The sequence below is a fragment of the Scylla paramamosain genome, chromosome 48 (assembly GCF_035594125.1).
Source record: "Scylla paramamosain isolate STU-SP2022 chromosome 48, ASM3559412v1, whole genome shotgun sequence".
In the NCBI taxonomy this organism is placed as follows: domain Eukaryota; kingdom Metazoa; phylum Arthropoda; class Malacostraca; order Decapoda; family Portunidae; genus Scylla; species Scylla paramamosain.
In genome coordinates, this window is record NC_087198.1 from 3,199,071 (window position 1) to 3,211,862 (window position 12,792).

At 42.5% G+C, this 12,792-nt stretch overlaps 1 protein-coding gene across 1 annotated transcript in view; it reads right to left on the reverse strand.

Moving 5' to 3' along the window:
* Positions 1 to 12,291: 12,291 nt before the first annotated feature.
* Positions 12,292 to 12,792, reverse strand: part of LOC135095207 (uncharacterized) — a 4,314-nt gene continuing 3,813 nt past the window's right edge. Inside the window, exon 2 of the mRNA XM_063995992.1 lies at positions 12,292 to 12,792. This exon is cut by the window's right edge and continues 205 nt beyond it. Within this exon, the coding sequence (XP_063852062.1) occupies positions 12,653 to 12,792 (140 nt within the window). The 3' untranslated portion in view covers positions 12,292 to 12,652.

Sequence of the window (12,792 nt, forward strand, 5' to 3'; positions counted from 1 at the left end):
CCAGCACCTCAGCTTCTGTCAAGGCAAAGCTGCAGCGCCATGTTCCATCAGCAGCATTACTGAGCTGCATGGTGGTGGTGTCCTCAGGAGTGAGGAGCGGTCTGCAAACTTGCTCCAGCCATGGCACCTCAAGCACTGGCACCAGGTCCACGCCGACCAGCAACAGTGGATACTCTCGCCCCTGCCAGGCCAGAGAGAGTCCCACGCCCACTTGCGTGCTGGTCAGTCCCGGCGGCACCAGGCTCAGTCTTTTGTCCTGCAGGGTGTGGCCAGCGAGGCACCGGTGCACCTCCTTGTACAAACTGGCCATAAATCTATTACCCTCAAGGTGGGGATTGTCAGTCTTCACACAAATCTGTAACCTGCCCTTCAGCGGGGCTTCCTCCTTCCCTCTCTCGCTAACAGTTATTCCTACGTCATCCTTGTGAATCACGAGGTTTATATCAAATTCGTCAGGGGCGTAAAGCTTAGACCCGTCCTGAGAACTGCCCGCCAGCCTCAGGTCGCCGCGGTACGTGGCATTAGCGGCTGACACCTTATTCATGATGATGCTTATTTCTGCCATCACCGCCTCCTTTACCTCAAGGGCCTCGCCCTTTGATAGATCCACAGCCACCCGCTGACCCTCCTTCTGCAGCTCTTGCAGGCCTATGGATCTCACAAGATTTCTTATGACGCTTTCCGGGTCACGTTGGTCGATTGGGTCTAATAGATTACGCTTATATTTATAATACATATTGTGAAACACTTTAAAATTTTCTCTCACCTGTGTGCCCGTGGTGCCCGCGCGGCAAGGAGGGTCCTGCGTCACTTGGTGTGCCAGGAGTTCGAAAGTACTTTTATGGCCAAACATGGCGGCCAGGTGAGGGGGTGTCTGGCCATACGTGTCACGCTGCTGTGGGTTGGCGCCAGCGCTCAGCAGCAGCGCCACGCACCCGTCCTGGCCGTGCGAGGCCGCCTGGTGGAGGGCCGTGGTGCCGCAGGTGTGGTCCAGCACCTCGTCCACGGGGAAGTGACCCTCTTGCAGCATAAGATGAGTCAGCTGCAGGAGACCTTTGCGCGAGGCCAGCAGCAGGGCAGCGTGGCCATCAGGTAAGGAGACCTTCTTACCCTCGCCCTTCTTGTGGCTCTCAAAGAGATCCTCCTGTATACACAGCGCTGTCCGTGCTGTGGTCTTCTCGTGATCTGCCTTCAAGCGAAGCTCCATATCCTTCAGTTTCTCACGCTCCATCATAAAGAGCTTCTGTGTGCAAAGAGAAAGAGAGCGGTGAATATATGAACAAGTAAATAACCCTTTATTGCTGCGTACACATAGATATGTTAGAAATGATGATAGAAATCGAGGATTACATACGTATATTAGCATTTGTCTGCCTGATTGGAGTTGTTTATTAGGCAAGATTAAAAAATACAAGTAGCTTAATTGGTCAACTAATAGAATCAAATAGTAAGTAATATTAATAAAATATAATACCATAATTGAGCTGCATAATATTCATGATATGAATAAGAAGTTTGTTGTGCAAAGGTAGACTACTGAAAACGTTTGGTTCAAAACACAGCGTGCTGTTTTGGTAAGAGGATGCTCCAAGCTGTGGCTACATAAAATCCACGTTGATGCTTCTACTTTGGCGAACACCATCCAGTAGCCGAGGCACTTCATTTCCTGTGTGCTTTGTGAGAGTTTTATAAATTAAGAACAATGAAAGTGATTTGTGTATCGATGAGAAATTAAACAATGTCATTAATGAAGCAACTTTAGCTGCGGACTACAATTTTCCCAGGGAAAGCATACCTCTGATTTATTTATTTATTTATTTTTATCACGATAATTCTTTGATAAATGACGGCCATATGCAAAGCAGAGGAGGACAGCATATGGCACAGCACACACTAATAAGTGACTTTATTGTTAAACAATGTGTTGTCTTGTACAATATTCCACACACTTCTGAAGCGTTGTCAAACGCGTCATCTATGCGGGGCAGGTTTCTCGTTTCTGAATTTTCTGACTGGGTCAAAGCAAACTTAGTATTGTTCAGTGCCACAAAAACTCAATTCCCCCATCTGTCTATATCGCCATAAGCAAGGACAGCATCATTAAACAGACAGATAAACATAAAATGACTAAATCTCCAGGGCCAGATGACATCATCCTAGAGCACTGCAGGAGTGCACGGGTGAGCTTAGCGAGCCGTTGCTGCGGCATTGAGGGACTCATTAGACAAGGCAGAAATACCAAAGGGCCAATTTCACAGTCGCTTGGTAACAGTCCCAAATGAAAGCCTTACCAGCCTGGTGACACCTCCAGCCACTTTCACAGCTGGTGTTCTCATGGCTTCGGTAATCCCCAACCTGGTGACTCTATCATAACAAAACGAAAAGCGCCGATTCGGTAACGCTGGTATGCCGGAGCGGCCTCATTAGATAAAGCGAGTCAGTTCTTGACCAAAGAATTAACCACGCCACCACTAAAAAGGAGCAAGGTGTGAAAATACATCAGCTGTGCCTTCAGCACGCCATATCCATTATTATGGTGACTTCTTGTGACTTAAATTCCTCCCTTTCAATGTCTGTCTGACATTCACCAAACTGCTGTGCCAGCCAGCCACTTAATGAGTCATCTTTTTCTCTGTCCCTCGTTGCTGTACACACATTTGTTACATAGAAATATTTCGGGTTGAATGTAAATCATCCTAGCCTACTATTTATGAGATAGTTACTTTATTTCTGGGTGAAATTATGATTTTTTAAATCATAATCTATGCAACGAAAGAATCAGCAATGAACTTAGTGAGCTAAATATTAAGGTAAACTTAGCGTAACCAAATCCAGCACTCTGATGGAAACGGTCATGATATTTCAATATTTTGCAATATTTTGTTAGGTGACAAATTCCATATAGTGTATGCGTGTGTCAGGATTATTACAGGAGTGTGACCAAGGAGGCGTAGCAGACGAAATAAGCGCGACAGGTGCTGAAGTTTTGATCAGCTGGTGAAGTGAGTTCATGCCGCCATCCAAAAGAGTACACAGGCAAGCAGCCTCACCTGCTCCAGGCTCTGTTGCTCCTCGTGAGGCATCATGTGCACCGCAAGGCGACCATGTGTGTCCAGCACGTATGGGCAGCCCCCAAGGTCCCTGATCAGCAGCTTGGCCATGCCTTTGTGGCCAGCCTCCAGGGCAGCGTGGAGGGCAGTGCCACCAGAGGCTCCATTAAAGACTGTCCACCCTCCTGCCCTATGCAGGAAGGCGGCAGTCACGGGGCAGTTGGCAGCCGCTGCCTTTGCCAGGAGGTCGCTCAGTGCTGGCCGGTCAGTCTCCTTTCCCCATCGCCAGGCTGCCTGCCAGGGAGTATTTCCCTCGATGGTTGTCACTAGATTGTCGATGCCCTCGACAAGGGCGCTGCTGACCTTTTCCAGGCGACGCTGCTCTGCACGCAGCCGGCAGCAGTAGGCCTGTGAGGAAAGGATGGTCACCACATCAGGTAAGCACCGTGCGCAGAGAGAGAGAGAGAGAGAGAGAGAGAGAGAGAGAGAGAGAGAGAGAGAGAGAGAGATTTAGGGCAGCTATGCAGAAGTGTCATTAAGTGTCACAAATCTAAAAGTGCATGTACAAATACAACCTTACCTTGTCCCAAAAAAAAAGGAAAAATACAAAGAATTATTCCAAATATTAGGTTTGACAAGCATTATTACAATTACTTTTAGGATTATAATGATGAATTATAATCAAATATTAGGTTTGACAAGCATCATTACAATTACTTTTAGGATTATAATGATGAATTAACATGGATTCAAGTATTATGAGATCTACTTCATTGCTTGTTCTAAACATTACACTGAAGTGTCCTTTTATGAAATGACAAGATTCTGTTGCATGACCTGTAATGTTGGACAGGTTTGGTGTGCTGCAGGTCTGTCATGTGCACCACTAAAACCTGAAACTGACGGCACTGAAACACAAAGGCTCGTCCTCTACAACCAACAGACCTATAACTCATCCAAGTTGTTCAAACACTTTCCACTCTGCAAAGGAGCCACCGCTGAGACTTGGGTCCAGTACCGGTGCTCGTCCTCACCTTTACAGTGAGATAGTTCTGTGAGACAGGGAAGGGAAGGTACTCACGGTGGTGAGGAAGGCCAGCACCCTGTGAGTCACGTCGGGGCTCTGCCAAGCCTCCTGCAGCAGGCTGGCAGGCAGCAGTGCACCGCTAGCCAGCAGCAGGCTGACGGTGTGTAAGCGGTCGGTGGTGACAGCCAGTCTGAAGACAGAAAGGCCACCCAGGAGCTCTATGGGCGCGCCCTTACATATGAGGGTGGACACCGCCTGCACGTCGTCCCGGTGACTGACTGTTGAGAGCAGCTCCTCATGCAGTTCTTCAGGAAGTTTGTAGCTCTGCCGGAGAGAGAAGGGAAGCCATGGTGCTGATGGTATCGCAATGAAAGCTACATAATATAATGTGATGTAATAATATAATAATAATGTTGTCACGGTTTTCAGAAAGTTTCGCTTGGTGGCGACATAAGTGTTCACTGGTGGCTGTGGCGATGTGTCAGTGTGCATTGTTATGGCCTGTGTGTGTGTGTGTGTGTGTGTGTGTGTGTGTGTGTGTAGCTGTTTGTGTGACAAAGGCTCATTCATGCAGAATACCTTGATATATATTTTCATTTATTGTTTAATGCAGTATGTCTGTTTGAGTAACTTTTGCTTATTACTATATTGATAACAGTAGAGTTTCTTTTGAATTTGTGTTGTCATTACATTTCAATGTTTTATTTTCATGAAGTAAATCATGGTTTGTCCTGTTCCTACAAATGGTGATACTGGTGTCGCCTCCATGAGACACTTTGCCTGCAGATGGTGCACACACCACCAATTTATGTGTCTGCCACACATGTGCTAGTGGTTGGAATGCAAGCTTCTGTCGCCAGAGACAAAAGACCTGGTAGTTTGAGGCAGTGTTGAGCCATTACTTGCAGCTGCAACTAGCCAGGCTAGATGAAAACTGTGGTCTCTCATAAAGCCCTCAACAGTCAGGTGACAGTGTGGGCTCTCCCGAGGCAAGTGTACACCGTGTGAATGTACACACTCGAAAGCCACCGTGACTGACGCATTGCCTGTCCGGCAGGTGGCGTCCCTCGTCAGGTGCCCGCACAGTGCCCCATCACTGAGCAGCAGCTTGGGGGAGCAGTCCAGACACCACCACAGCCTCGCCCCAAGCCTGGTGACTGCTGTTATTTGCTTCACAATGTTGTGAGTGCTATAATTGTATACTTTATCGAGTTTTCCGCGTCAGTTCGCGTTTGTCTTTGAACCGTTGTTATAGCTTTTTGTTTTGTTTTGTGTGAAAACACCACTTTGCAGAGGCAGCTACAAATGTGAATCTGGTATATGAAAGACAAATTGGAGTTTTTGAAGTTATGATAATTATCAACAAAACAGCTGAAATACTTATGAAATGTTTTCAGGGTGTAGAAAAATCAGGTTGCCGCAGGACATCATCAGCGAGCTCAGAAAGCAAGCGAAGGGATTGAGGTAGCAGACCCTGAAGAGTCCACAGCAGCTGAAAACTCCATTTCTCCATATGCAAGCCCTGAAGTGCAGGAGTTTATCAGAGGACAGGTAATTAATGGCTTAGGAAATAAGAAGGGCAGAAGATATGGGGGACAAGGGAGGAGGTTTGCTCTGGCCTTGCGTTACCATAGTCCTAAGGCGTGTAGGTTTTAAAGCTCTACTTTTTCACTCCCCAGCAGTTCCAATCTTCACCTTTGGCTAAGGCAAACTTCCATCCAAGCAGGCTGGAGCAAACAAACTCACAGTCCTGAGGAAGAGCAGACACCACGTCGAAGGGAGAGACTCTGTGGCATGCATTTGATGCAGTGACCATCAGAGAATCTCTCCATTTTGACCCGGCCTCCGATTCCATCATTGGTACGAAGGATTTTGGAGACCGTGGCAAGAGTATGAAGCAGGCAAACCATGCACTTGTGTTCATGGCTAAAGGGTTGGCCAGGAAGTGGAAAGTGGTTAGGTTAGGTTAGATCAGGTTATGTTAGGATAGGTCAGGTCAGGTCAGATAAGGTCAGGTTAGGATTGCCTTATTTTAAGCTCTCGTCTCCATTCAAGTACAAACAACGAGCACTTCCGCGTTCCCCGCCCACAAACCCCTCTTCCCAACGAGTCCCCAAGGTCGCCGGGGGACGAGAGAAGAAGAGGCTGCAGAGTGAAGTGATTCCACTGTGTTTTGTGCTCAAAATCGTCCATAACATAAACAATCAATAACGGACATCACAGTTTTGTAGTTTGCGGTTTGGTCGTACTGTAGCAATTCATCCTCCTCAGGCAAGGGTTGGTTAGGTTAGGTTATGCCTGCTTAGGATAGGTGGCTTAGGGTAGGCTAGGTTAGCTTAGGTTAAAACCCTTCAGAGAGTCTCTTGGGGCCTTTAGCAGAGCTCGGCTCGGGGAACACGTCGCGTTCACCTCCCAGCCCCTCCACGCTGCCACCAGTCAGCACGTGGCTCAAGACTCGTCGTCAGGAGCAGGACTAAACAGCCGATCGTTTAAAGAATCACATCGTGCTCATTTTTTCAAGTGTTGGGATGATGTGAGTTGTGCACTTTTGTTTGCTGGTCTCCCTGTGAATTGCATGTTTACATTTTTGATGAGTGCTTGCCTTCAAGTAGGATCTGATGCACTCAGTGTAAATACAAGACTGATTTTGTGACACCTGTGAGTGCTTTCAAGAACACTTATCAGTCTACCACCAGACTGCAACACTGCCCGTGCTGGCGAGGTGCTGCTTAAACTGAGCGGCTGGGCAGTCAGGCGTGCATTTTGCACTGGCCACACCGACGCAAAGCATTACCGGTGTTCACCCGACAGCCGCAGGGTGTACACGGACGTGACCATGAGGACTGTCCACAGTAGGCCCAATGACAAGCTGAGGAGTGAATTTGCTTGCTCTGTGGAGATTCAGGGGAACCACAATCGTCCCCTTGGCCCTGCTGATGCCCTCGGTGAACCAAGGGTGCCCTCAGCTACACCAGAGCTATTTGAGAGCCATTTGAACCAAAACCCTTAAGTTATCATTATTATTATTATTATTATTATTATTATTATTATTATTATTATTATTATTATCATTATTATTATTATTAATTCTTTTTATTTATCTGTTTGTTATTTTCCGGTGAAAAGCAGCACTGGATAGGGATTGTGGGGGAGAGAAAGAGCAGGGTGAAGATAGAGGTGTTTCATTTCCTGAATGTTTCAACAAGCTGCCTTCACGGGGAACAAATTGTCGCCGAAGAAGACAGCTTGAAAAAATACCGAGGAATGAGAGGTCTGGTGCTTCACCCTGCTTCCTTGCAACCAGCACGGTCCCCGTGCACTCGTGCAGCCTAGAGATGCTGTCTGATGCTTTCCTGTTGGCTTGCAGCTAGTACAGGATGAAATACAGTTTGTGTTCTGAATTAGTGAGTTAGTGTTCAGCTAGCCACTGTGTTGTTTCCTTGGTGACGGTCACGTGTCCGCCACGTTCAATGTTTTTGCCCTCTCTTTGAGAAGTGTGCACACCAACTGCTGAAATATTTGCACTGCATCACAGCTCGCTCAACAAAACGGGTTACCAAGCTTATAGCATAACCATTACCTGCAGGCTTACCACCTCATTAATATCTATAAGCACCTCTTGAAATTAAGCAATACTTCATTTGTTTAACATGAATTTACAAACACAAATGTGAAGAAAGAAATACATCTTGGTAAAGGATGCAAAATGTTGTAAACAAAAACATTTTGCATCACATTCATATTGGTTAATGTTAGAAAAATGATAAATGTAATAAGCTCACACACACACACACACACACAGCTCTATATTTTGAGGGAGCTTCTCCGATACGATCTTAACCTGGAAGCTACTACTGCTTTCAAATGAACTTCTGAGTACCTGACTACTGATGTGACGTGCCACAGGGCCTGAGTAACATTTCTACTGCCAGTACTGAAGGTACTATCAAGTCTTCCCTGTACTGTTGTGTGAGCCACAGAAGGTAAACAAGGTGGTGTGTTTTGCCATGTATATATTGTACCACCTCACTGACTTATGCATGCAAAGAAATTCTATTGCTGAACTCCACACAACAATGGCACACTTCATTGGGTCTGAACCTGAAGAATTAGTGAAGACAAAGGTAGAAAACGAGCTTGTTAATATAACCAACAGCAATGATGGAAGGGAAAGCAGAAGTGTAAGTAAGACGATTAAGGATGCAGTTGTTATGCTGTCCAGCCTGGCCAGCATAATTTCGGTCGCTGTGTCTACGGCTGTATCTACTGCTTTCGAGGAATTCAGGGATAAATTAGAAAACAAGATCGCAGTAATGCTGAGGAATTGCCTCCTGCTCAAGTATGAACACGACAAGATGGAGCAGTACTCCCGAAGAGAGAACTTACGTATTTCTGGATGAGAGGAAGAAGAGGACGAAAGTGAGGAGGTGCTGGAAGCTAAAGTTATAGAACATGCTGACACTATTGGAGTGAAAATTGAGCAGGATGACATTTCTGTTGTTTACCATTTGCGGAGGCCCAGGGAAGGAGGTAGGCCAGTGATTGTGAGGTTTTGCCACCGAAAGAAAAGAAATGAAATTATGCAAAATAAGAAAGAAAAAAAAAAAAAACTGAAAGGTAGGCAAAGAAAAGTGTATATAAATGATGACATGACCTCCTTAAGGGTTAAAATGTTGAATATGGTTAAAGGGCAAGAAACAGTGAAAAATGTGTCCACAAGGGAGGGGAGCATTCTTGTATAGTTGCACAGTGGGGGTAGACCTGTAGTTATAAACTGTCCTGATGACTTAGAAAAGGTTGTTATATCTGCTCCTGATTGGAAAAGGTTAAATCTAGATCACTTAACAAGGGCCTAGGATGGCCCTGCTGGGGCACAGCACATACTTGGGCATGATAATAGTGTTAGTGTAAGTAATATTAACTCTGTTCAGTTTGTTCCTCCCCTGGATTATATTAATGTGTCGTCTCTTAATGTCTGCGGTATCAAGTCAAAGTTTTTATCTATGAATTTTGTTAACTTTATTAAAGATTATGGTGTTATTTGTTGATGTGAAACTAAGTGTGATGATACTGATGTAATTAATCTAAAAAACAATATGGAAAATATCGGCTTTGACATTGTCTTTAAGGACAGAAGCAAATTAAGCAGGTTTAAATCTGGGGGTTTGCTCATGGCCATCAAGAAAAATGCTAGTTTTAAGTGGAGGCATATTAGTAACACTTATGATTCTTTACTTTCAGTTAAAGTTGATAGAAGTAGTGTAAATTTTGGTAGGGAACTGGTAATAAGCTGTGTTTACATTCCCCCCTCACACTCTAGATGTGGTAATGAAGAGCACTATGACGAGCTGGATGATTTTTTGCTTACTTACTCATGTGATGATTATGTGCATTGCATGTGCTTTGTGGTGATTTTAATGCTCACACTCTCACTATGTCTGATGTTCCTTCTGAGGCTGCTGAGGACCCTGTGTCTGTAAGTTTAACTAATTTTGGAATAACTGAGACTAGAGCAAACCAGGACTTAACCCCAGATAGGAATTCATATGAGAAAAAGTTGTTGGATGTTTGTAAGAATGATCAAGTTTATATATTGAATGGAAGGTTAGGGGAGGACTGCAGCATTGGCAAACAATACAACTATTGACTACTTTTTAGGATCACCATTGATTGTGAAATATGTTGTAGTTCTTAAAGTATTAGATTATGAACCTTTGTGGTCTGATGTACACTGTGGACTACATGCAAGGATCAAATGTGAGATGCAAAGTACGGTGCCTGTTGTAAACCGAGAGGCAAAGGAATCAAGACAATCAGGTGTAAGGCAAAGTAAATGGAATGTTGAAAAACAATTTTTATGTGTGAGTAATATTGATGAAACTAAGATAAATGAACTGATTGCAAAAGTAGATGAATTACCCATGGATGCTATTAATCTAGATTTAAAACAAATACTGATTGAGGTGGCACTTGCAACTTTCCCACCATATAAGAAAAGATCATTCATGAAAAAGTCCAATAATGCCACCTCAGTGGGATATGATAAAGAGTGCTGGCCATCTAGAAAGGAATACCACAAAGCTAGACAGAGGTTTCATTTGCATAGAAGTAGTGTAAATTTTAACAACATGATTGAGAAAAGCAGGAAAAATAAAGCAAATCTAAAAAGAGTGAAGAATAAGGAGAGGGATAACTTAATAAAGAAACTTAGAAAATATAAGAGTGATGACCCTAAAGCATATTGGAAAATTTTAATTAGTCAGAAAAGAACTTATCAGATCCCCATAACACTAAATGAATTCTATGAGCATTTTAAGCAGCTAGCGGGTGATGAAAATTCTGACAATAGTGATGTGAATATTACAAATGATGAAGACTGTGCGGATGCTGAAATTTTATCAGTACTTAATGATCCTATAAGTGAAGGAGAGGTAGTTAAAAATATTAAGAAGTAAAAAAAAACAATAAATCCCCAGCATCTGATATGATATTAAATGAATATGTTAAAAAGTACTTGATACTGGTGTCATGCCAGCTAAATGATTGGTGGGTACAATAGTGCCACTCTATAAAAACAAGGGAGACATCCAGGATGTTAGTAATTACAGGGGCATCACCTTACTTAGCTGCATAGGGAAGCTGTTCACCTCCATACTTAATGAAAGACTTAATGATTATTCAAACACCTTATCTACCATTAATGAAACACAAACGGGCTTCAGACACAGATATTCCACTCTGGATCATATATTTTTTCTTCAAATGTGTCATTGACTTATTTAAGTGGAAGAAGAGAAAGCTATTTTGTTTATTTGTTGATTACAAGAAACCCTTTGATATGGTACAGTGTGAAGATTTATGGTGTAAACTTGTGAAGGAAGAGATGCAAGGAAAAATTCTAAATGTAATCAGAAATATGTACAATAATATCAGATCATGTGTCATGCTTAACCAGGAGATTTCAGACACCTTTGTTTGCAATGTAGGGGTAAGACAGGGGGAAAATTTATCATCGGTGCTTTTTGCTTTTTATGTGAATGATATTGAAAGTAAATTAATTTAATATAATTGCAGTTATGTAAATTTTGGTGACGATTTCTTAAACATGTATCTTAAACTATTTGTGATTATGTATGCAGATGATACAATTATTTTGTGTGACAGTGAGGATGGAATGAAGCAGGCACTGGTTGCTCTGAATTTATATTGTAATGAATGGAAATTGAAGCTAAATTGTAACAAAACAAAAATAGTAGTGTTTAGCAGGGGAAGACAAAATTTAACTATGAACTTGAATTTGGTGGTAAAAACATTGAAGTAGTGACAGAGTATAAGTATCTTGGAGTATTATTAAATTATAATGGGAGGTTTTGCAAAGGTGAGCTGGAGCTAAAAGAGACACCTACAAGAGCAATGTACTCATTAATAAGTAAGTGTAGGAAGTTTGACTTGCCAGTGGATATACAACTCAAATTATTTACCACCACGGTGTTACCTATATTGACTTGTGCAGCTGAAATTTTGGGTTACCATATTGCTAGGGAGTTAGAGTATATGTACATGAAATTTTTAAAGCAGGTTTTGGATGTTCATGAGAATACTTGTAATGACATGGTGTATGGTGAACTGGGTGTATTTCCACTTGATATTTATATAAAGAAAAAAAATGATAGGTTATTGGTCTAAGCTAATTTCAGGTAAAAATACTAAACTGTGTTATTTAATGTACCAATGTCTATTGCAGCTGGATAGGTTAGGGCTTCATAGTTCTCCATGGTAAACTTGTATAAAGAATATTTGTAATGACTGGAATGTCTGGTATGTGGTGTTGCAAGATGTTCCTAATTCAAGATGGGGTGAAGAAAGCTATGGAACAGAGATTGAAAGATCAGTGGCTTGTAACTTGGCATCATAATTTAGAAACAAAATCATTAAGTAGCAGTTATAGGGTGTTTAAGACAGATTTTGGCAGAGAACAGTATTTAGAACAGTTAACAAAGGGTGACAGATTATTAGTGACTAAATTTAGAAGTTGTAATAATAGACTTCCTGTAAATATTGGTAGGTATCAAGGTGTCAGTAGAGAAGATAGGGTATGTAACATGTGTAATGCTGAGGTAGAAGGAGAAGAATTTCATGTTCTTTTTGAATGTACTGATATGGAAATTGTTAGGTTAGATAATATATATATAGCAAATTACATAAATAGGCCAACACAATTCAAATATGTTTTGTTCATGCAAAGTATAAGTTCAAATGTGATAAAGAAATTATCTTTGTTTTTGAGGATGGTGCTACGCTTGTTTAGATAAATAGTGTGCAAAACACCTCAATAGTTTTTTTTTTATTTCTTAATTAGTGACAGTATGTATCATTATATATGCATACACATTTTTTTATATTAATTTTTTGCCATTGCTTACAGCGTATTTCATTTGTATGTATTTGTCTTTTCTTATGTAATATTATGCACGTTCTGTATATAATCTACAGTGTCTGTATTCTTTTGCTGGAGAGCTGTGCTCCATACTTTATAGAAAGTCTGACCTTACTCAATAAATTCAATTCAATTCAGTTATAAATTCAATTCACACACACACACACACACACACACCTGTACACAGTGGTGGCGCTGTAGTCCCTTATTCACCGAGTCTTGGCCTTGCTGCCGTGCCAGGTCAGCGGGGGTCATGTTGTCAGGGGTGGTCACATGAG